This window comes from Diospyros lotus, chromosome 1, assembly GCF_014633365.1.
Source record: "Diospyros lotus cultivar Yz01 chromosome 1, ASM1463336v1, whole genome shotgun sequence".
Lineage (NCBI taxonomy): Eukaryota > Viridiplantae > Streptophyta > Magnoliopsida > Ericales > Ebenaceae > Diospyros > Diospyros lotus.
The window spans coordinates 3,307,213-3,333,968 of NC_068338.1; the positions used below are offsets into that span (position 1 = coordinate 3,307,213).

Here is a 26,756-nt window from a genome sequence, read left to right on the forward strand (position 1 = left end):
CGACAGATGAAGAGCAACGATTGATTGGTTACCTAAAATTTAAAAATCGATCAACAAATTAGTGAAAAACAATCGACAATTTCAATGCAAAACTTTTGTCGGTTGATAGACCAAGGAAGATCGGTCGATAGCTTGCCAAGGAAATTGGGATTTGATTTCCTATATAATTAATTTGTGCACATGCATAGGTCAGAAGTGTTGCAGATGAAATGGTATTGTGCGCGCATGTAGGAGTCGGGGCGTAGCTGGTGGTGAGGGTTCTAGCTTGGGGGGCAGCAATGCTAGTTTTATTTTCAAGCTCTTTAAAACATTTTTTTTTGTACAACATTTTTAATCAAATAAAAACATAATATTCCAAATGTCATTAAGAAATTTATTACAAGATTTTTGACATTAGAATGTATGATAAAATTGATTTTAACTTTGGTGCTTAATAGATCATAGATCATATAAAAGTAATTTGAAGCATCAAGTTAATAACCATTAACAAAATAATTTCATCGTCAAAGTACAATTAATTTTTATCATTAAAATCATATTAAAGACAAAACATCAATCTATCATCAACATACATTCTTCCGGTCGACAATTCATGGTAGAACGATCGATAGATGTAAGGCAAATTGTAAAACATCGAGAATGATCATTCTTCCAATCGATAGTCTTAAGGCAGTCGGTTGACAACCATAAGCCTTTCAACAATAATGGTTGACAGTTTCTTCCAATATGTCGACAGTTTGGTCCAAAATGCCAAAATGGTCACAAATGGTCTTTTGCTTTTGAAAAAAATTAGCTTCATTTTAATCAACAATTCAAAACTAATTTTTAAAAATTATTTAGGAGATTTCATCATCATACTTGTTTGTGTAAATCTCCATGTGTAAGAATATAGTTTGATTGATCTTGTTGACAAAGTACATGAAACTGTTTTTCCATTGTTTGATAAATAAATTTTTGTTTGACTTGTTTTTCATCATTAAAATCAATCACAAGAGTAAAACATCAAATACTACTAATTAGAGAGAGTTGGAGAGAGAGATATAGAGTGAGAGAGAAAGAGAACAAAGGAGAAGAAGAAGACTCAATTTATTATCACAAATAATTGGAAAATGGGTGATGTAGAGCAGCTCGTAATCCACTGAGTTATTGAATAAAATGGTTTCAATAAACTTTTTCTAATAAATGAGAATGATTTGTTTTGAAATTGAGATCTGGGTTGTTTGTAGTAGCTTCTGAAAAAAAGGAGGAGAGGGGTAGGTGGTGTAACACCCCAAAATTTCTTGAGCGTGTTATAACTTAGGATTTCGGGAATATAAAAATTTTTCATATCACAACCACTATCATACATCACACAATATCCAAAAACCCTAATTTTCACCTTCTCAGCTTAACAAACCCAATAATCTAATAGTTAAGACAGGTGTTAAAATTTCAAATGCGGAAGCTAGATCGAACCTGATATGGTTCACAACCATAATGCTTTATCATAAAATTGTTCAAGACGTCTACAAAATGTATTACATCATCTCTTGTAAATGATAACTGAACATCTTAAACATATCCAAAATTACATAGGTTCGCACATAAGCAAGAATGAGCTAAACATACAACAGTAGTAAATTAAACTTATTCTTCAGCTACCTCCTTTCCCTTAGAGCCGCTCGTCGAATCTGGAATGTTTGAATATTCCAGAGACATAGTCCAATTAGAAGATGAATCTTCCAGTGAGAAACTCCAAAAAAACAGTTTATATCGATGCATGATCAGGTATAAAATGTATGAGAAGACAAGGAGAACTACTCCGAAGTGCCTCGTGAACACGTTAGCCTCCTCCAACAAAAGCTTTCTCAATGGCGCACGCATAGAGCCTCTCGAGAAGTCCCTAACCATGTCACTTCGTCCGACCTCATAGCACTCATGCAAGCACCACATCCGTTGTTCCTTAGGCTCACGGTCTTCCTCACGAGAGCTTTCTCGATGGTGTACGCATAGTGCCTCTCGGGGGATATTCGACTTTTTCCCTCGACCAACAACAAATAGGTACAACAGTATGGCCACACGAATTTTATAAATGCAATAGTTAAAAAGCCAATAGTATATAATTTTCAGAAAAGTACACTTCATATATGCAACATGATTTCACGAAAAGAATAACAAGAGTTTGCGTATAAGAACTTCACGAAACATGTCTTATGTAATATATAACACCCCATGTTTTCGTGAAATTGCCATGTATTTTAAGTGAGTTTAAAATACCAAAAAATATGTTTGAAATGGCTACAAGTGACCGAATCAATCGCAGAGAGTACCCTAGAGCTTAGATACCTAAGGTTAAAGGTATATTTTTGACGAGCGTCTCGAGGCAAGATTTATGATGCTAAAAGAAATTAAATCAGAAATGATTTTCGATTAAGCTAAGTTGTAGCCTAAAAGACCGAATGATGGTATGGGGCTTCCGAAAAATCGTATATATTGATTAATTTTGAGTTATTAATTTTGGGATTTTAAGTATCTCAATAAATTTGATGTCTGAGGGTGTAATTGTAATTAGAGAATTATCCAAACGAAATAAGGATAAAAATTAAGAGCTTATGTGGTAAAATGTTAAAGTTGAGGACTTGAAATAAGGGCCAAAGTGTTATTTGAAAGAAGTTTGGGGTTTTAGCTTGGATTTCAAAAGTTCAACTCATTCTAGTTTTGGATTTCAAAAGCCACTCAATTATGGCTTTGAGTCTTTGGAGTCCATGGCTAAGATTTTGACAAGTGGCATAATGTGATTGGTTGGAGAAATCTATAAAAAGGCACCATGGGTTCTTCTCAAATCATTCCAACCAAGTTTGAGGAGTGAAGCACTCTAAGAGGAGGAGCTTTCTCTAGAGAGAGAGAAGGGAGTTCGGCAAGAAGGCAGGAAGAAAGCGGTGAAGAAGCAGCAGAGAATGAGCTTTGTCGGAGTTGCGGGTCTTCGCTGGAATTTGCCAAAATCAGTCAGCAAAAAAGTAAGGTAAGTCCAATTTTTTGATAATCCTATAGAGGGGGAAGAGAGGGTCGCGTAGGTTCAAACGGGGGTTGAATCGGAGTTAAAATGAGGAAGTTATGGCCGAAATACCAACCCGAGGCGAAGTAGTCCGAGACTGCTGTGCAGCGCGTGAGATACACGCGCCAAATAATAGTTGCGCGTGAGGGCACGTGAGGGGTCCTTTTTCCATGAAATTTTTCAGTTATACCCTTAATTTAATACCCTTCAACCCTATGTAAAAATATTTAAGGTTAGGTTTACCAAAACGCATGTTTTCTGCAGAAACCTAGGCCGTTTGCTGTGAAATTATACCGTTGAAGAGATAAACCAACAAGGTGAGACTCCTATACTCCAAATCCTATTTTTTATTCTCTTATGAGAGACTTATATTGCATGAGACGTGTTTCATGAAGTTCTTACACATAAACGCTCATTATTCTCTTACGTGAAATCATGCTGTATATATGAACTGTATTTTTCTGAAAAATATATGCTGTTGGCATTTTAACTGTTGCATTTATAAAATTCGTGTGGCCATACTATTGTACCTATCTGTTGTTGGCCAAGGGCAAAAGTCGGATATCCCCCGAGAGGCGCTATGCGTGCGCCATCGAGAAAGCTCTCGTGGGGAAGACCGTGAGTCTAAGGAATAACGGATGTGGTGCTTGCATGAGTGCTATGAAGTCGGGCCGAAGTGACATGATTAGGGACCTCCCGAGAGGCGCTATGCGTGCGCCATTGAGAAATCTCTCGTTGGAGGAGGCTAACGTGTTCACGAGGCACTTTGGAATAGTTCTCCCTTATCTTCTCATACATTTTATACTTGATCATGCATCGATATAAACTGTTTTTTTTTTTTTGGAGTTTCTCACTAGAAGATTCATCTTCTAATTGGACTATGTCCCTGGAATATTCAAACGTTCCAGGTTCGACGAGCGGCTCTAAGGGAACGGAGGTAGCTGAAGAATAAGTTTAATTTACTGCTGTTGTATGCTTATGTGCGAACCTATGTAAATTTGGATATATTTAAGATGTTCAGTTATCATTTGCGAGAGATGATGTAATACATTTTGTAGACGTCTTGAACAATTTTATGATAAATAAAGCGTTATGGTTGTGAACCATATCAGGTTCGATCTAGCTTCCGCATTTAAAATTTTAACACCTGTCTTAGCTATTTAATATTGGGTTTGTTAAGCTGAGAAGGTGAAAATTAGGTTTTTTTGGGAATTTGTGTGATGTATGGCAGCGATTGTGGTATGAAAATTTTTTATATTTCTGAAATCCTAAGTTATAACACGCTTAAAAAAATTGGGGTGTTACATAATAGAAGTCTCTCATAAGAGAATAAAAAATCAGATTTGGAGTATAGGAGTCTCACCTTGTTGGTTTATCTCTTCGACGGTATAATTTCACAGCAAATGGCCTAGGTTTCTGCAGAAAACATGCGTTTTGGTAAATTTAACTTTAAATATTTTTACATAGGGTTGACGGGTATTAAATTAGGGGTATAACAGAAAAATTTGAAGGAAAATAGACCCCTCACGCGCCCTAAGAAGGCCGGCCACGCGCCTTCACGCGCAGCCATTTTTCGGAGCGTGTAACTCACGCGCGAGCACCAGAATTCGGACAGCAACGCCTCGTTTTCGTATTTCGTCCATAACTTTCTCATTTTAACTCTGATTCGACCCCCGTTTGAACCTACACGACCTTCTCTTCCCCCTCTACAGGATTATAAAAAAAAGGGACTTACCTAGCTTTTTTTCTGACTAATTTTGGCGAACACCTGCGAAGGCTAGTAACTCCGACGAGGCTCGTTCTCTACCGCTTCTTCACCGCTTTCTTCCCGCCTTCTTGCCGAACTCCCTTCTCTCTCTGTAGAGAAAACTCCTCCTTTTAGAGTGATTCACTCCTCAAACTTGCTTGGAATGATTTCAGAACAACCCATGGTGTCTTTTTATAGATTTCTTTAACCAATCACATTATGCCACTTGTCACAATTTTAGCCATGGACTCCAAAGACTCAAACCTATAATTGAATGGCTTTTGAAATCCAAAGCTAGAATGAATTTAACTTTTGAAATCCAAGCTAAAACCCCAAACTTCTTTCAAATAACACTTTGACCCTTATTTCAAGTCCTCAACTTCAATATTTTACCACATAAGCTCTTAATTTTATCTTTATTTCATTTGGATAATTCTATAATTACAATTACAACCTCAAACATCAAATTTATCGAGATACTTAAAATCCTAAAATTAATAACTCAAAATTACTCAATATATATGATTTTTCGGAAGCCCCTTACCATCATTTGGTCTTTTTAGACTACAACTTAGCTTAACCGAAAACCATTTTTGATTTGATTTCTTTCAGCGTCATAAATCTTGCCTCGAGACGCTCGTCAAAAATATACCTTTAACCTTAGGTATCTAAGCTCTAGGGTACTCCCTACAACTGATTCGGTCACTTGTTGCCATTTCAAGCATATTTTTCGGTATTTTAAACTTACTTAAAATACGTGGCATCTTCACGAAAATATGGGGTATTATATTCTCCCCCCCTTAAAAGAATTTCGTCCTCAAAATTTGAAACATAATCAACATTATTGAAGGTTAAATAATTATTGCATATAATTTCTGGAAGAAAATATAAAAATTCTCTACTCTATTTCCATTTCCTTGAACAGATGAGGATATTTCTTCCTAATTATTTCCTCAAGTTCTCACGTTGCCTCATCATCTGAGTGCTTTCCCCACTGAACCTTTACTAACGATATCTCTTTATTTCGCAACACTTGAGTTTGGCGATCTAAAATTGCTCCAGGTGACTCCGGGTAGGTCAAGTCATTCCTTAGCTCAATTGTCTCCACCCAAACTCCGAGGGTTGGATCTGGCACATGCTTTCGAAGTTGGGAGACGTGGAACACATTATGAATCCCGGACAAGCTAGGCGGAAGCTCCAATCGATAGGCCAAAGGTCCGACTCTTTCTACAACTGGATATGGTCCTATATACCTTGGCTTCAGCTTTCCTTTACCGCTTCCACGCGTCACCAAATGCTGGGGTGACACCTTGAGATACACTAAGTCTCCCACCTCAAACTCTAGATCCCTCCTTCTTTGATCTGCATAAGATTTTTGTCGGCTTTGCGCCGCTCGGATCCCCTCTTGGATTACTTGAATCTTATCGGTAGTCTGTTGCACAAGTTCGGGTCCTAACATCTTTCGTTCCCCTACTTCGGTCCAACAGATGGGCGGCCGACACTTTCTTCCATACAAAGCCTCATAAGGAGCCATCTCGATGCTGCCGTGGTAACTATTGTTGTAAGCGAATTCTACCAATGGCAGATGCTCCTCCCAATTTCCTCCAAAATCAAGGGCACAAGATCTCAACATATCTTCAAGCGTTTGAATTGTCCTCTCTAATTGCCCGTCAGTCTGTGGATGATAAGCTGTACTGAATTTCAGCTGGGTTCCCATGCATTCTTACAAACTTTCCCAAAATCTCGAGGTGAACCTTAGGTCCCGATCTGAAACTATACTTACCAGTGCACCATGGAGTCGTACGATTTCCTTCACGTACTGCTCTGTGAATTTTCGTACCGGTTGATCCATCCTCATAGGCAGGAAATGCGCTGACTTTGTCAACCTGTCTACCACCACCCAAATGGCATCATAGCCCCTTCGATTCTTCTGAAATCTTGTCACAAAATCCATCGTGATATGTTCCCATTTCCACTCAGGAACTTCCAAAGGTCTCATCAACCCTGCGGGTTTCTGGTGCTCAATCTTTACCCTTTGGCATATATCACATTGTGTCACCCTTCTAGCCACACTACCCTTCATCCCTGGCCACCAATAGATTTCCCGAAGATCTCGATTCATCTTTGTGGCTCCTGGGTGCATAGTATACTTAGCTCTATGGGCTTCATCCAAAATTTTCTGTCTCAACTCTCGAAGGTTTGGCACGTACACTCTACCCCAAAACCTGAGAATGCCATTTCGCATCTCAAAATTTGAACTCTTGGGCTGGCCTTGCTCATCTACCGATAGACGTATACCCTGGTCACTCCCACTAGCCTCCCGTATCTCGGTCTCCAGATCTAACTGAACCGCCAGGCTAGCTACTAGGACAGAAGATCCCTTTGGCACTACACTCACCGTCATCAGGCTAAAAGCCTCAATCAGCAGCCACTCCTGGGCCATCAATCCGTCCATAACAGTAGGCATAGTCCTACTCAAAGCATCAGCTACCACATTGGCACGCCCCGGGTGATACAAGATGGTGCAGTCGTAGTCCTTCAGGAACTCCATCCATCGTCGTTGCCTCATGTTCAACTCTTTCTGTGAGAACACATACTTTAGACTTTTGTGGTCTGTGAATACATCGAACGTCTCTCCATATAGGTAGTGCCTCCATAGCTTTAAAGCATATACCACCGTTGCCAGCTCCAAGTCATGCGTTGGGTAGTTCACTTTGTGTCTTTTCAACTGGCGTGATCCATATGCGATCACCCATCCATACTGCATTAATACACAGCCCAAACCAACCTTCGAGGCATCGGTGTATACAACATATCCACTAAGCCCACTAGGCATTGCCAGCACAGGTGCCGAGGTCAGTCTGTCCTTGAGCTCTTGAAAGCTTTCCTCGCACTTGGCAGTCCATTCGAACTTGACCTCCTTCCGTATGAGCTTCGTCATAGGTGCAGTTATCTTTGAAAACCCTTCCACGAATCTTCGATAGTAGCCTGCCAATCCCAAAAAGCTTCGTACTTCGGTCACGCACGTCGGCTGCTTCCATCCTCGAATAACCTCAATCTTAGCTGAATCCACTCAGATTCATTCGGCTGAGATCACATGCCCAAGAAATGCCACTTGGGATAGCCAGAACTCGCACTTCGAGAACTTGGCATACAATTGGTGTTTCCTGAGGGTTCCTAGCACTATTCTCAAGTGTTCCTCGTGGTCACTCTCATTCAAGGAATACACCAATATATCATCTATGAAGACGATCACAAATCGATCCAGGTAGGGCTTGAACACTCTATTTATAAGATTCATAAACGCTGCTGGGGCGTTAGTTAATCCGAATGGCATTACAAAATACTCAAAATGGCCATACCTTGATCGAAATGCTGTTTTCAGAATATCATCTGGCTTAATTCTTAACTGATAATAACTGGATCTCAAATCGATCTTCGAGAACACCTTCGCTCCCTGTAGTTGATCAAACATCTCGTCTATCCTTGGGAGCGGATACTAGTTCTTTACCGTGGCCTTATTTAGCTGACGGTAGTCAATGCACATCCTTAGACTTCCGTCTTTTTTCTTTACAAATAGCACTAGTGCGCCCCATGGCGATGTGCTTGGCCTAATGAACCTCTTATCAGTCAACTCCTGTAGCTGACTCTTCAATTCTTTCATCTTCGCCGGAGCCATTCGATATGGCCGAATTGATATCGGCTGGGTTCCTGGTACTAACTCAATTGAGAACTCGATTTCCCGAGGTGGAGATAGTCCTGGTAATTCTTCCGGAAACACGTCCTCATATTCTCGTACCACTCGCACCTCATTGAGCTTCGGTACCTTTTTTTCTTCTAACTGAGCATAAGCTATGAATCCATGAGCTCCTTGGCTCAACAACTTTGCTGCCTTCATTGCCGAAATCATCTTTATGACCTCGAGGTTTTCTTATGGTCATTATCTTCCTATGACAGTCTATATTGGCATCGTACTTGGATAAGAAGTCCATCCCCAAGATTACGTCGAAGTCATATACTTCTAACAGAATCAGATTAGCCTAGAATCGAACATTACTCAGGCTAATTTCGCATCCCCTAACAATTTCTGAGGACTTCATACTCTTACCCATAGGTGTCGAAATCACCATAAGACACCCCATAGACTCAGTTTCTACTCTCAAACTCCCAACCAAAGCATGCGATATAAAAGAATGAGTAGACCCTAAATCTATCAATGCATGCACAGGAGTATCCAAAATGAAAAGAGTACCTTGGATAACTGCAGGGTTCGCTTCTACGTCCTCCTTGGTCAAATTATAGACTCGCCCCTGTCTGGTCTCTTTTCCCTCTTCAATCTTTAGCGGCTGCTCTTTCTTCTTCGGGCAATTCCTCGAGATGTGCCCGTGCTGGTTGCAATTGTAACAGATCACGCTCATTGGTGTTGCTGCTATAGCTTTACCTTCTTGGACCATTCCTTTCGAGCAATTTCGGGAAGTATGCCCGGGTTGTCCACAGGTGTAACAGGCAATGCTTTGGCCATCGCAGCTCTTGCCCGAGTGCCTCTTCTTGCATTTAAAGCATGCCTTACCCTTTTTCATGATCTTCCCATCCCGAGGTCCCATAGTCGAGTGGGATTTCTCTGATTGTCCTCCAGCTTGAATAGTCGTGGCCTTTAGTTCTGCCACCCGTGTCATATTCTCCTCGGCGGTCATAGCCTTGAAAACTATGTTTGCATAAGACTCCACATGGACCAAGCTCATAAGTTGTTGAAATTCGATTTGCAAGCCTTGCAAGAATTTTCGTCCCTTTTCCACATCGTCCATTCCGTACAGCGGCATATACTTGATTAATCGCAAAAATTCAGCCTTGTATTGGGCCACAGACATATTTGGTCCTTGGCGTAAGTTATTAAACTCTCGAGCTCTAGCTTACTTCCAGCAAGTGGGAAAGAATTTCCCGTTGAACAGCTCCTTAAACCGTTCCCACGACATCTGGGGTGCCTCCCCCAATTCTACATTTGTTACTGACCCCTGAGATCCTGTCCGGTTAGGTATCGCTTGCTACATAGACCTCCACCATTGGGCCGCTTCCTCTTACAATATATAGGTCGCACACTCGACCTTGTCCTCATTCAGGATTCTTAATCTTTATAGGATCTTCTCGGTCTGGTCCTACCAGTATTCACTAATTGCGGGGTCATCTCCCAGTTTTCCTCGAAACACTGGCAAATTTTGTCGTAGATACCTCTCCAAGGAATCTACTCTTCTTTACTTGGGCTGGAACTCCAAAATTCGCCCAGCCATGCCTTCTAGGATTCTCTCGATCCTATCAATCCGGCCTTCACCGGGATCGGTTTGTGCATTTCTTTGACCTCTCACACCACCTCCTGGGTGCAGGTTGGTGTTGCTTTCTTCGCCATTGCCTCTCTCGCGCCTGTTCCTTCTTGTATTCACCATCTGGAAAGAAGACAGGGCGAACTATTAAATGGCACAATTCAATTTGAATATGCAACAAGAGTATGGCACTAAATATTTCAAAAATCCTAATCTAATTCCAAAACTTACAGTGGCTTTACTGATCTAGCCATATGCGAACTTTTCCTTAGGTTCGCTCTGATACCAACTGTAACACCCCAAAATTTCTTGAGCGTGTTATAACTTAGGATTTCGGGAATATAAAAATTTTTCATATCACAACCACTGTCATACATCACACAATATCCAAAAACACTAATTTTTACCTTCTCAGCTTAACAAACCCAATAATCGAATAGCTAAGACAGGTGTTAAAATTTCAAATGCGGAAGCTAGATCGAACCTGATACTGTTCACAACCATAATGCTTTATCATAAAATTGTTCAAGATGTCTACAAAATGTATTACATCATCTCTCGCAAATGATAACTGAACATCTTAAATATATCCAAAATTATATAGGTTCGCACATAAGCAAGAATGTGCTAAACATACAACAGCAGTAAATTAAACTTATTCTTCAGCTACCTCCTTTCCCTTAGAGCCGCTCGTTGAACCTGGAACGTTTGAATATTCCAGAGACATAGTCCAATTAGAAGATGAATCTTCTAGTGAGAAACTCCAAAAAAATAGTTTATATCGATGCATGATCAGGTATAAAATGTATGAGAAGACAAGGAGAACTACTCCGAAGTGCCTCGTGAACACGTTAGCCTCCTCCAACAAGAGCTTTCTCAATGGCGCACGCATAGCGCCTCTCGGGAGGTCCCTAACCATATCACTTCGGCCCGACCTCATAGCACTCATGCAAGCACCACATCCGTTATTCCTTAGGCTCATGGTCTTCCCCACGAGAGCTTTCTTGATGGTGTACGCATAGCGCCTCTCGGGGGATATCTGACTTTTTCCCTCAACCAACAACAAATAGGTACAATAGTATGGCCACACGAATTTTATAAATGCAACAGTTAAAAAGCCAATAGCATATAATTTTCAGAAAAGTACACTTCATATATGCAACATGATTTCACGAAGAGAATAACAAGAACTTCACAAAACATATCTCATGTAATAGAAGTCTCTCATAAGAGAATAAAAAATAAGATTTGGAGTATAGGAGTCTCGCCTTGTTGGTTTATCTCTTCGACGGTATAATTTCACAGCAAACGGCCTAGGTTTCTGCAGAAAACATGCGTTTTGGTAAATTTAACCTTAAATATTTTTACATAGGGTTGAAAGGTATTAAATTAGGGGTATAACTGGAAAATTTGAAGGAAAATAGACCCCTCATGCCCCCTAAGAAGGCCGGCCACGCGCCTTCACGCGCAGCCATTTTTTGGCGCGTGTAACTCACGCGCGGGCACCAGAATTAGGACAACAACGCCTCATTTTCGTATTTTGGCCATAACTTCCTTATTTTAACTCCGATTCGACCCCCGTTTGAACCTACGTGACCCTCTCTTCCCCCTCTACAGGATTATCAAAAAAAAAAATGGACTTATCTCGCTTTTTTGCTGACTGATTTTGGCAAACTCCGGCGAAGGCTCGTTCTCCGCCGCTTCTTCGCCGCTGTCTTCCTACCTTCTTTCCGAACTCCCTTCTCTCTCTCTAGAGCAAGCTCCTCCTCTTAGAGTGCTTTACTCCTCAAACTTGCTTGGAATGATTTGAGAATAACCCATGGTACCTTTTTATAGATTTCTTCAATCAATCACATTATGTCACTTGTCACAATTTTAGCCATGGACTCCAAAGACTCAAACCTATAATTGAATGGCTTTTGAAATCCAAAGCTAGAATGAATTTAACTTTTGAAATCCAAGCTAAAACCCCAAACTTCTTTCAAATAACACTTTGGCCCTTATTTCAAGTCCTTAACTTCAATATTTTACCACATAAGCTCTTAATTTTATCCTTATTTCATTTGGATAATTCTCTAATTATAATTACACCCTCAAACATCAAATTTATCGAGATACTTAAAATCCCAAAATTAATAACTCAAAATTACTCAATATATACGATTTTTCGGAAGCCCCTTACCATCATTCGGTCTTTTTAGGCTACAACTTAGCTTAACCAAAAACCATTTTTGATTTGATTTCTTTCAGCATCATAAATCTTGCCTCGAGACGCTCGTAAAAAATATACCTTTAACCTTAGGTATCTAAGCTCTAGGGTACTCCCTACGACTGATTCGGTCACTTGTTGCCATTTCAAGCATATTTTTTGGTATTTTAAACTCACTTAAAATACATGGCATCTTCACGAAAATATGGGGTATTATAGGTGGGGTGCTTGAAGTTGGGAATTTTTTTTCCTTTTTTTACATTAAGGAATAGCATGTTTTCAAATATTGGAAGGGAGGGGGGGGGGCTCCATTTCCAAAACATGATTTATATGGTTTTTTGGAAATGGTATATTCATAGGGTGGGTTAGATCTCATTAACTTTAATTTGGGTTCCCTCGATGGTCGAATTTGGGATGGATTTAGCCTTCAAGTAGGCTTTAGCCCTTTTGTATAATATCACAATATCAGATACATTATCGAAATAAATAACTAATAAAGAAATATAACATCTCGTATCGAGTAATAGGAAGGACTAAAACAACATAACCTGATGGCCATACGCGAACTTCCTAGGGGTCACCCATCCTTAAACTTCCCCAGCTCAAGCACGCTTAACCCGGGAGTTCTTTGACTACATTCAGTCCAAAAGGTATCCAACTGGTGTTGTTTTCTTTTTTACTTATCCTTGATATATATATCCTTCTCTAGGCTCTTGGGGTATTACATTCACCCCCTTGAGCACATGACGTCCTTGTCATGCGACCTTACAACTAGTCCCAAATTTTCTCCCATTTGGGGGCTGCCATCTTAGAAGCCTGCCAGAAGTCGCTCCTTGTTCAGGCCCTCGCACCCATGTGCCACTCCCAGCCCTCATCGGACTACCTTCTCTAAGGGTCTGTTTTGATACCACCTGTAACATCCCGCATCGAGTGATAGGAAGGACCGGATGAACTTACCCTAATGGGACTACGCAAACTTCCTAGGGGTCACCCATCCTTGAGCTATTCTAGCTCAAGCATGCTTAACTCGGGAGTTCTTCATCCACATTCAACCTAAAAGGTATCCAGCTAGTGTTGTTTCCTTCCTTACTTATTCTCAATATATACTACCCTTCTCTGGCTGGATACCTTTTGGGTTGAATGTGGATAAAGAACTCCCGGGTTAAGTGTGCTTGAGCTAGGGTAGCTCAATGATGGGTGACCTTTGGGAAGTTCGCGTAGGCCTATTAGGGAAAGTTGATCCGGTCCTTCCTATCGTTCGATGCAGGATATTATAGGTGGTATCAAAGCCGACCCTTAGAGAAGGCAATCTGATGAGGGCGGGGAGTGGCGTTAGGGCTCGAGGGCTTGTATAAGGAGCAGGCTTCTAGGATGATAGTCTCTAAAGGGGAGAAGATATGAGACTAGTTGTAAGGTCGCATAACGAGGGCATCATATGCTCAAGGGGGGAGAACGTAATACCCCAAGAGTTTAGAGAAGGGTATAATATATCGAGGATAAGTAAGGAATGAAACAACACCAGTTGGATACCTTTTAGGTTGAATGTAGGCAAAGAACTCTCGGGTTAAGCATGCTTGAGCTGGGGAAGCTTAAGGATGGGTGACCCCTGGGAAGTTCAGGTAGGCCCATCAGGGTAAGTTGTTTCGGTCCTTCCTATCGCTTGATGCAATATGTTACAAGTGGTATCAGAGCTGACCATTGGTGAAGGTGGTCCGACGAGGGCGGGGAGTGGTGCTGGGGCGCGAGAGCCTAAACAAGGAGTGGCTCTTGGTAGGTTTCTAGGATGGTAGCCTTTAAAGGAGAAACGATCTGGGACCAGCTGTAAGATCAGATGATGAGGATGTCACGTACTCAAGGGGGGGGGGGGAGAATGTAATAATCTAAGAGCCCAGGGAAGGGTAGTATATATTGAATATAAGTAAGGAAGGAAACAACATCAGTTGGATACCTTTTGGACTAAATGTGGATAAAGAACTCCTGGGTTAAACGTGCTTAAGCTAGGGTAGCTCAAGAATGGGTGACCTTTGGAAAGTTCGCACAGGCCCATCAAGGTAAGTTGCCCGATCCTTCCTATTACTCGATGCGGGATGTTACAAGAAAAATCCATTCACTACCCATGAGTTTTATTTTTAAGGTAAATGTAGAAAATATCTTTGGCAATTGAGAAAGTACCATTGAGTTTTAGTAATATGTTTTGATTTATCCCATATCATTATTAGTTAAGCTCAGTTAAACATTTCAAAATAACAAAAACAGTCTTATATTTGAAAGGCTATCTCTTTATCTTTTGTTTTTGTTTCTTTTTCCCTTTCTCTTCTACTTCTCTAGTTTTTACTGGGCAATTGTTCATTAACTTTGAGCTACCAATGTTATAGCTCTCTAAACCACCACATCCGTCATCAACTCTTATAGCTCTCTATCTCTCATGTTTCCTCTTTCCATTGTTGCAATCGTTGTCGTTACTGTCCTTCATTACCACTACTCACCGCCTTAACTTTTTCCTCCATTTTATAGTAAGTGACTGTCGTGGTTGCCACCTCAAGCCCTACCTTTCTTCACCACTAATTGTTGTTTTGAACATTATATTCTTTTCGAAACCCTAGAGAAAGGTAACACACTTTTTGCTCCAATTTTGCTAATCTATTTCCTAATCTTTTTTTTTTCCAAATCAATCTTCCAACACACACAAACACATATCCTTTCTCTTGATTTCTCCCTCCATATCTTTCTCTCATCTTCCTCATCCATTGCAATGATTTGATCGAACCCCATTGATAGAGTTGGATTTATTATAGAGAAATACAAATCAAACCTTAACCCAATGGATAGGGTTCAATTTGTAAAAATTCAATGATTGTTAGGGTTTAATTGAACCTTGGCAACCATTGAGGTACAAAGATTAAACCCTATTAATTTATGTTGGGGTTTGATTGTTGAACCCCCCCTCCCCAATAATTAGTGGGTTCATCAATGGTTGGCTTTCAACAATTAGCCATTGTTGGTTTTCTTTTTGTTTTCTTTTTTATTTTTTTTAAACTTAGAGAAGATATTATGAGAAGAGACAAAAAGGAAGGATAAAATGGTATTATATCTTATTTTATACCTACAAGGGAGCTCATTGCTATTTTTTGAAGATTAGATGTGCCTTTGCAATTAAAGAAAACTCAAGAGTGGTTTTTGTAATTTTTTCTAAATATTAATAATACTATTTTAAGATAAAATATTTTACATATTATAAACAAAAATTAAAGTATTAATAATTAGATTATATTAATATTCTTATATAATGTACGCATATTATGACGACCCCACCCTTAGAAACCCCGACCAGGGAAACCAAATGAGAAGTGTCAAGAAGGAAAGGTACATGCCGGAGTCATAATAGGGAACGCCACAACATCTTATAACCAACATCAAGATTATATATACAAAACTGACATATGCAACAGGGCTAAACACCTGTAACATCTCAAAAGAAAAGAATACAAGGCCCTCAAAAGCTAAACATCCATAATAGGCATCATGTTAATATCCCCAAAAACCTTTTATCTAGAACAACTCCGTACATGTCTAGACACTGGACCCCACTTGGCTAGGCTCCTCACCTTCTTTAGACTTGCCTCTACCTGAAATGATGTAAGCACGAGTGACCTACAAAACCCAATAAATAATATAAAATAAAAGGGGTAGTAAGAGTATCAAGGTCTGAACCACAGATGATAATGAATATCCCCACTCATACACGTAGGAAAGAAAGGAATCGAGCCATAAGCACCATAATCATGTACAACATGCACCACGTTATGCTAGCATCAAGCCATAAATGAACATGTATAGAGAAATATGTGCATGCTCCGACAACCACTATTATAGCATAATCATATCAAGGGATCTAATTCCTACATGAGTCCGGGATAAAAGCCTACTCGAGCTTGACACGAGTTTGGCATTATAGCCCACCCAAGCTTCTGATTTAGCACTGTAAGGATATCCCAACAGATCTTGTCCGCAGCGCACATCATGTATCATATACTTCGCTAAAGCCATGCCATTTGTAACGCCCCGTTCCCACTTACGGGTGTTACTCGTGAACAATTATCCGAATTGTCCACCTGCCCGGCCTTTGGTGAAGAGTGGACCATGTTTCAAGACGAAACGCCCTAGGTGGGAATTAGGCTTGTCCTTCCCTTCCCTCAACCCCAAGATTCACTAGCAGAATTGGGCTTCAACCTCACCGCATTTGGTTGAAAAGAAAACTCATGAAGATGCCCAACCACCATTTTCTTATTTGCATTTAATTCTTTTTCCATCCAAGAATTTTACCGGGCTCCATAAATCACCATTAAAATCAATCCATTGATTGATTACCAATTTTGGAGGAAAAACTCAAATTTTCAATTTTCCAAAATTTTGGCATTTTCTCCAAAAATTCCCGAGAAATCCCTTTATTTTGAAAATTCCTCCGAGGCCCAAAATCAATTAAGAAATGCCCCATAAATCCCAAAAATTTCATAAATTTTTAAAAAAATTGGTCGGCGGGGCCCACGGTGCTCCCCGGGGCCCAGCTGCGCGCTGGCAGTGCGCCCTGGCCGCTAGCCACGCGCCCGCCCCAGCTGCGCCCCAGCCTGCTGCCTACTCCTGCCATTTTCATTTCTTTTTACATTTTTTTTTTCTTCGGCTTTAAACCCTAATTTTTTCCAAAAATTAATTTAATTAAATGAACTTCACATTCATTCAATTTTTGCCTCTATTTCTCCATAATTAAGGTTTAAACAACACTCTTGATGCTTCCACAACAACTCATACCAAGGTGAGATTCAACCTAGGATTCAACATGCCAAAAGCCACTATCTCATTTCAATTTAAAATCAACACTTCAATAGAAAATACACTCATAAACTTCGGCTTTAACAAGCCATCACCAATCAAATAATTTTACATTTCTTAAATCAACACCACAACTTAGGCTTCCATAAGCCATGAATTTACAAAAAATAAATAAACACCATGAGCTTCCAACCACAAGCTTGCAACTCTTCTTTTTCTCTTTTGACATAAGAACAACCTACAAGGGAAGGATAAAACCTCATGAGCCACAAAGCTCAATAAGGGTGCAATGAACATAAGTATGAATAAAAACATAATATGTGATGCCAAATGCATGTATGCAACATGGTTTGGGCTTCCACATCCTCACAACCACCTTGGTTTAAGGTTTTAAACTACCCTACCCCACACAACCTTATGGCCATAGGTCCTTAAGCACAAACAACATGCCAATGCACACACTCAAAGTTTAAATACATACTTACAACTTGCAAAGCCACCATCCCATGGGGCTATCCCTTACCTTAGCATTCTTTGAAGCTTCAAACTCTCACTAGCTTCTTTCCAACACTTCTCTTAAAGAGATTCCTTGAAATAAAATATAAAGAAACTAAGCTACCATTCAAGAGAAATAAAAAAGATTACTAAACTAAGGAAGAACCCTTACCTTCATCTTCTTTCTTTTCTTTTCTTTCCCTTTTCTTCTTCTTTCCTCTCATTGGAAAGCTTCTCCCTTTCTCTTACTTTCTTTCTTTCTTTCTTTCAAATGGCAAAAATTGAGACAAAGGCTTACTTTCCCCTTTTATACTTCTCTTGTCTTGAAATCTCAATTTCAAGACTTCATCTTAGCCTTTGATTTTCATTTGCTTTTTGGGAGAAAATCCCAACCATCCATCTCTTTAGATTAAATACATCTCTCTTGGAAGAAACACAATCCATGCCATTTCCTCTCTTTAAATCTCAACCATTGGATTACTTTTGCCTTTACAAGACTTAATCTCTACCTTTAATAGAAAGCACAATCCATGTACCTTTCTAAGAATTAATCTTAGCCATCCAAAATTAGTCTTTAAATTAACTCATTAATATGTTGGCAATCCTTGCCAACCTTTAAGACTAAATGATGGCCCTTAGATCATTTTCCAATTTCAAGAATCAATCTCATCCCTCCAATTTTTCATTTCTTTCCCATTTAAATTAATGGGACTATTTTCACCACATCACATGAGAGACTACTTTGAGAGACATAAATACTTCATTTTCCATTTAAATAAATCCCATAATTTTCAAACATTAATGGGTGACTAATTTCCCATTTCCCTTTGGATTTATTTAATTCACCTTAATTATTCCCTTTATTAAATGCTTGAGAGACTAATTAGCATTTCTTTTTGCATTTAATTAATTCCCTCATTTAACTTGGACCACATTAAGCCATGTGTCACTCCAAGACACCAACCTTGGCTTCCAAGTTCTAATCTCATCACTCCATGTGGCATTACCACATTAATTTACCACTTTAGGAAAAATTAATTATTTTCTCAAATATTTGCATATTCTCCATTTTCCTTATTTTCCACAATTTAATTCCTCTATGGAATTAATTCCATATTACCAAAATACCTTTTTTCATGAATTATTAATCTCATATCTCCACATAAATACAAAATTGGGATTAAATTCACTTACTCATAATTCCACAGAAGAATTATTTTCAATTTACTAAAATACCCTTTTTATTGGACTTCACTATCCAAATTACCAAAATACCACTCTCATAGGGCACCATCATTCTCAAATCTTTCACATTCACTAGGGCATTTTTGAAATTTTCTCACTTCCTTTCTCATTCTCTTAACACCGGTAACACCGGGTGTTACACCATTCATACACATACACATCTTGTTCCACAAAAAGACCCATGCATAAGACCTCTCATGATAACATGTACAATGCCAAGTACAATCGAATAAATATGTTTGAAATGCATGGGACACACTCAAGAATACAATATCTCATCTCATAATATCTCATTCTTCTCCCATTTTTTTTCATAATCAAAAACAAGTTGTTAGTGAAGAGAATAAAGATTTAAACAATACAGTCTGTGAGAGAAATTTACCAAGCATAATCCACATAAACAATATGATGGATGATGAATAAAGAGTACTGAAAATATAGATATAAAGTTAAGTACTAAAAAATAGTACGTCATACCCATCATGGAAAATATTATTGCATAAAATGAAATACGAAAGAACTTTGAAAATATGATGCAGTATAAAACAATTTGAAAATAGTATTTTTCGTAAAATATTTTCACATTTAGCACATATTTATCATTCATATATAGGAGAACACATTTAGACATCTTGGAATAATCAAATAAAGCATTAATGGTCAAAACTATTCTCTTTTTAGTTTATAAGTAACGACTATATTTTTCAAAGTCAGGTGCCAGTTACTCAACAAGCATGCTTAATTGGATTTTACAAGCAATTATATATAAACTTCACTCATCTTGACAAAAACATATACTTGAAAAAAAAAATACTTTGGATTTTTTATCCTAATAGTATACTGAAAAATCCTTACTCGATAGATTTTAGAAAAGTACGGAGTTTAAATTACTCAAGTAGGAAATATTAATGGTCAATTGAAAATAATTAGATAAAACACATAATCAACTGTTTTGAAAATCATACAAGGAATTACTCGATTGAGTACAAACATTTCTTCTTTTATATAGCCACTCAAAGATGCACTCTTCTCATCCATTTGATATAACATGAATTTCATGTAAGAGGCAAAAGCTAATGACCCGAAATCCAATACAAAGCTCTGTCACCAAACTGTGAGGGCCCGTCTCTAGAAGTCCCGTTAGCAAAGGAATTTCGAGGGAAAGTTCACACAAGATGGGACTAGAGTATATCTCCACCAAGGTTACTCACACCATTAACAACAAGTAGTAATGATTCCACTCTTTTTCATACAAAACAAAATAAACATAACCATTTACATTCTATTAGGCTATCCCAAAGGAGATACAACAAGCCCAAATAACAAAAAGTATAGCCACTAGCATGACACAAACCAACCATGTCCCCAAGACCTTTTGTTCGAGTGAGCTTTGTACACATCTAACCCAAAAGATCATGCCCCGCTAGGATTCTTCTCATCCTTCGCTTTACTTGTACCTGGAATGATGCAAAAAGAAAGAATGAGCCGCAAGGCTAAGCAAGTATAACATAATGAAATACAGCATGAGTATAGCATAATGAAGACTCAGTAGGCAAACACAGGCAATACATGGTAGGATTATAACGTAGCGTACTATTGACATAATAGAAAGAAAGAGCACCACAAGAAAGACATAAAAGAAATCATTATAGTCCACCCAACTAACCAGCTCCTACCATAATCTAGGTACAAACTGGTGACCCTACCACCACATAGTAGTATCCAGAACCCACATAATGCTCTAAGCAGCACACTCACTATCTCACCGTAACATAGTATTCATACCACAAAGCACGCCATTCTGGGCCCATAAATCTCATCCATTCTACAACGCTAGCACACATCTACAGTACCACATGCCAACTGTGCATTGGCCTCACCGTAATGGTGCCCTTAGCCTGCTCACAACTCAGTGGCACTAGCACACGCCTATGATACCACACGCCAAGTATGCAGTGGCCTCATCATAGCAGTGCCCTCAGTCCACTCCTCAGTTCCCTGCTATCCAACACCCACCTATGATACCACACGCCAAGTATGCAGTGGCCTCATCACAGTGGTTCCATCAACCAGCTCAGCTCTGCAGTACCGACACACATCTATGATACCACACGCCAAGTATGTGGTGGCCTCATCATAGCAGCGCACTCTTGGTCCGCTCCCAACTCACTCCTAATAAGCTAACACCCACTAACGATACCATACACCAAGTATGCAGTGGCCTCATCGTCACAGTGCTTTAGCCAAGAAGGGAGGTCAACCCATATGTACACCCCGATAGTCGTTGCATGCACATGGACTCATACCGCACTCCATATCTCTTCCTGAAACTACAACTTGACTCATGGCGCATACTTTGCCTTTACACCCACTCTCACGTTCATGAGCAACTCCCACGACAAGTATTCCCACATTACCAATACATACGCACAAGTGCAATGCCCAAACTCGTAACATTGTACGGCCTAATCCTACTTGGCCAGTGAATACAAAATGCATTAATAATGCTCAAGAAAACCATTCTAACCTCTCAAGGAATTATATCTAGAAGCATTATCATTTATTCTCTAAATGTCTCTCATCATACTCCAATCATACACCAAAGTAAGTTATTTATCTCCCAAAAATCAGATCAAGGCAAATCACTCTAAATGGAAGAACTCCATATTCTAGGCCAAGATTAGCAGGGTTGCCATGACTTCAAAACATAATCAAATGATCCAAAATATATACCAAAACAAAGCTTAAGAAGTCTATTTTTTGGGACAAAAATCGGATTCCAATTTGGATAATACCATAGGAAGTTATGCCCCAAAAATCGGAGCGCATTCAGATTGAAACAAAAATCCCAGATTTGAAGGTGGTACTTCACATGGCATATACAGGATCCATACTTATCAAAATAACCCAAATCCTATATCAAAACAAAGATTATCGAGTCTAGTTTACAACACAACAAACGGTTCATAAATTCGATATTTCTACAAAACTTTATGCTCGAAATAGCAGAGGATGCGCAGGCTATAAACGCGCAAAATGATCGACCAATGGGAAGGAAACTGTCGACCGATTAAGGCAACGATCGACCGGCAAAACCCTCTACACCCCACTATCGACCGATTATGGAAAAATGGTCAACTGGGAGCAAGGAAAAACCCCGAACATACCCAAATGCAACAAAAAAGGGGGAAAAGCACACACAAGTCATCCCTTAACCCAAAAGCACCATTCCTTTTAGGATTGTAGGGTGAAACTAACCCTACTTTGAGGCCCAAAGAAGACCAACAAGATTAAACCAACCACAAGAGAGATTTACAAAGATTTCTACATAACCCTCCAACACAACGATACTTTAGGAAAACATAGAATTTTCATGCTTAAATCCCTAAACATCAAAGCTAAAGATTACAAGAGAGATAAGGGGAACTAGAACTTGCCTTAGAAACCTCTCTCGATGATCCTTCTTGAGAAGATGCTCTTCCATAACCCTTTACTTCACACTTTGGACAAGCAAACTAGCAATAAAGAAAGAAATGGGAAGAAGATGAGGTGATCATTAACCTCTTAATCCCTTTGGAAATCAAATACACACAAGGAAAGAAGGAGAAGAAACCCTACCTTGGTCCTCCCCCTCTCCCGATCGGCCACCCTTTTTCTCCCTTCCTTTACCTTCTAACTTCTTCTTCTCATGCAAGAATGAACCCTTCCCCTTATATATATATACACACACAATTACTTAAATACCCTTGGTGCCAAAACAGTTAAATGAGAATTCCATATGTTTAAATAATAGCTTAAGCATTAAATCAACACCATACAACATTTCCACACATACCTTAAGCTATTGCGGGTCCCACTACCGTTTAAGTCAAACATTTAACTTTTCCACTTCCGTTGCACATCAACTAAAAATATCACATATAATTCACCGAAACATTACTCTAATAAAATAATCATCTCATTCCAATATATAAATCACCCGGACCCACTGACAGGTCGTTACAGCTAAAAACATTCTAATTGCTTCTAATCTGGCCACAAGGGGTATATGATTCTTCATGATCAATGCCTTCCTCTTGGCGATAATCTTTGGCTACAAGTCTTGCTTCACTTCTAATTCATTCTTGAAAATTCATTGTGTTCCAAATATAGAATAATTTTTTTGGTCTTGGAACTAATTTCCAACCTCATTTTTCTTGTACATCATTGATCAAAATTTCATCTTCTAGGGTTTGATCCATGCAAGTTGGCTCAATCATTAGATATGAAGGCCACATTGTTACATATATTGATGCAAGGATGCCCTAGTCCTCACACCTTGACCTGGTTCTCTAAAATTTTGATCCATAAGATGATTACAAATTTATATTCTTGGGAAGCTCACCTAAATCTCCTTAGATGGATCTATTGCTATCTAATCTTCATCTTCATTATTTCTCTTTGGCTAAAAGGATTCATTAAATTTAACATGAATAGATTTTTTCAAAGAGTTTGTCCTAAGATTATACATTCTATAAGCCTTACTAGTATTTGAATATTCAAGGAAAATACCTCGGTCACTTTTAGCATCAAATTTTCCTAAGTTATTCTTTGTGTTTAATATATAGAATTTAAATCCAAAAGCTCTAAAATAGCATACAATAGGCTTTTTTCTCATAATAAATCGCTAATGGTGTTTTCTTTATTCCTTGCCTCAAATTAAACCTATTTAAAAAATAACAAGCAATTAGCCGTTTTGGCACAAAAATAGGTAGGCAATCTATTCTCCAAAAGCATGACTTTAACCATCTCTTGAAGAGTCATATATATATATATATATATTTAACAACATTTTATTGTGGGGTTCTAACTATGGATAATTGATGAAGAATCCCATGCTCTTCACAAAACTGCATGAATAATCTATTCTCAAATTCCCACCATGATCACTTCTTAGAAAGACAATTTTATCATGTTGTTCTCTTTGAATTCTCTTAGTTTTCTTAACAAAGTTTTTGAAAAGCATAACCCAAGTAATCCTAAAGAAATTATCTACTATTGCATATACATAATGTTTTCCACCCAAACTTCTAGTTTGTGTGGGTCCAAATAAGTCAATGTGCAAGAGTTGTAGAGGCTTATTGGTTGATATTTCATTCTTAGAAAGCCTAACAATTAGATCAAAATTTTCTTAATTAGGTTGGATTTGCATGACCGAGTATATCTTTTATGCCACAAAAAGAATATACTCATTCTTTACTATTAGACATTATCTATAGAAGGTGACATACCTTCCTTCTTTGGGAGTGAGATCTATAGATCTCTCCCACTAGTCATGTGTGATGAGCATCCACTATCCATATATAATTTGTTGCCCATTGTGGTCCTCACGCATATCTACATATTTGATAAGATCACATTTTAGGTTTGGGTACTCATCTATAAACGGGTCCCTTGAATCTTTCTTTATTGGGATCAAATGATTTAATTATTCTTGATGTATGTGGATGAGGAGTAACATTTAAAATTTTATGATCTAACTCATTCATTGTTTGTATTACCCCTTTGGGTATCCACATTTGTACTGTATTATTTCTCTTAGGTTGGGGTCTCCATCTAAGTTGTTTCCATTCTCTCTTAGGTATTTTGTACCTTGGTTTAGGTTTTGAATTTTTTTTTAAAATTAATATGGCTAAACTTTTCTATATTGCATTCTTTTCTACTAATAGTTTATTATTTTAGATTTTTAATATTTTGTTTTCTTCTTGAAGTTTAGTTAATTGATTTTTTATTTTATCTTCATTTTCTTTCTTGAGTTCTTGTGATTTTTCTCCTAAAGACATTATTTCACCATTTAATTTTTTATTTTCTTCTTTGTGATTCTTTTTGATGGTTTTTACTTCTTTCTTAATATGTTGATATTTTATGTAAAGTTCTTCATATACCTTTTGTAATTCTTCTAACTCCATATCTACTTCTTCTTCTTCTTCTTTTCTTATAGCCATGAAACACATTTGTGCTTGTTCTTCTTCAGATTGAGATGAATCATCGGCATCCTATGCCAAGAAAGCATGTTTCTTTGATTTTTTAAATCTTTTTTTTTTTTAATTTCTTTTCTTTCTTATCCTATGGACAATCAAATTGCATGTACCTACTCTTCTTACATTTAAAGCAAGTAGGAGGTATTTTCCTAAAATCATTTTCTCTCTTTTTCATTATTCTAGAAAATGCTTGTTATAGAAGGGTTGTTTCATCCTCTTCTTCTTCTTCACTAGACTTGGTTTCTTCATTTGCTTTTAAGAATATGGTTTTCTTTCCTTTAGTATCTTCATTAGTCTTGTTTAATATTAATTTATGAGTTAGAAGTGTTCCTATTAATTCTTCTATTTTTAATTCTTTTAAATTTTTAGCTTGAGAAACAGCATTCACTAAAGGCTGTCAATCTAATGTTAGTGATCTAAGAATTTTCTTAATTTGATCTTCTTCCAAAATTATTTTTTCTAGCATTTTAAGATTGTTTATGTAGTGGCCAGAAAAAAAACCACGACAATAGAATTTGTTAAAGGGGGAAAGCTGGAGCCGAGGCAGAGCGAGGCTGATAGCTGGCAGGAGTCTACTGGTAGAGATAGGCGTCGGGTAGCTTCGTTCCTCGATGTACTGACCGTGGTCGTAGGCGGACCTCTGAGGGCCCCTTCAGTATCACTCGGGACTGATCTCCTGAGTGCTTGAGGCATATATGCTCTCACAAGAACAAGTTAGAAGGCATGCGGGGATTCCTCACCCGCATACGCCCTCTGATGCTTAAGTCATTACCAATAAGAGAGAATAGTAATATGCAAGTAAGGCATGCTATTATTAAATAGGGAACGAGTATACCTTTCCTAACGGGAGAGGGTCGACTATGGTACAGTTACATGGAACAGGGGGTGGACCTACACATTAGTAGCATTCAGACGGGCTTAAGAAGAATTCCCTTCCGAAGGGCAGAACTGCCTAGGGGGGGCTTTGGGAGAAGGTAGGCCTCACGGCGGACTGTCAAAGCAGGGTCTCGGCTCCTGAGGGGCCTGCCCGGGCACAACTTCAAGCTGGGTGAGAGATGTCTCAAGGTGAGACTTATTTGACCACTGTTTCTTTAAGGGACACATTGCATTCTATGTACATAAACATATCATATTATATTCTATAGGCATGCCACGTGTGGGATAATATAAATATCATATATATATAATCTAACATCATATACATTATCTCATGACCACGTCACTGGCCAAAGCCACATGCCCACATATACATATATACACATGCACTCTACGCATTACATATCAACCTTAGCTTATATATCTTTGGCCATCACGTGAGCATTTACATACTATATATATATATACATTATGGCTGCAGGGGAAAAAACAAAGAGGGAGAGATGGAGAGACTCCCTCTCGGGAAGAAACCTTCCCGAGATGATGCTTCCCGAGAGAAGCTGGCCACCTCCGAGGGGTGGCTTCTCGCAAGAACCAGCCACTGCTGAGAGGGAAGGAATGCCGGGAGGAGCTTCTTTTTCGAGAGAGAGGTTGGAGCGGAACCTCTCGGGAAGAAGGCTTCCCAAGAGGAAGCCTGTGGAGAGGCTTCAAGCCTCTCCGAGAGAACACTGTCGCTGCCACTGATGAAGGCTGCTGAAGGAGCTGCGAAGAGGCCTTGACCGAGGGCTCCATGGCGAGAGTTTGCTATGGGCAGCGCCGAGAGACACCATTGCAAGTGCATGCTACGAGGCGGGGGCTTTTTGGAATACTATCGCGAGAGAGGGAAAGAGCACAGCCGAGGGAGATGATTCTCTTTGAGGGGAAAGAAACCTCTCCGAGAGAATCACTTCTCTCAAAGAGGGAGAAAACCTCTCCGAGAGAGAATCTC

General features: G+C 38.9%; 1 protein-coding gene across 1 annotated transcript in view; it reads right to left on the bottom strand.

Annotated features, from left to right (window-relative positions):
* Positions 1-19,880: 19,880 nt before the first annotated feature.
* LOC127802562 (uncharacterized) overlaps positions 19,881-26,756 on the bottom strand; it is a 98,009-nt gene continuing 91,133 nt past the window's right edge. Inside the window, exon 11 of the mRNA XM_052338447.1 lies at positions 19,881-20,329. Within this exon, the coding sequence (XP_052194407.1) occupies positions 20,320-20,329 (10 nt within the window). The 3' untranslated portion in view covers positions 19,881-20,319. The remainder of the gene's footprint in view (positions 20,330-26,756) is intronic.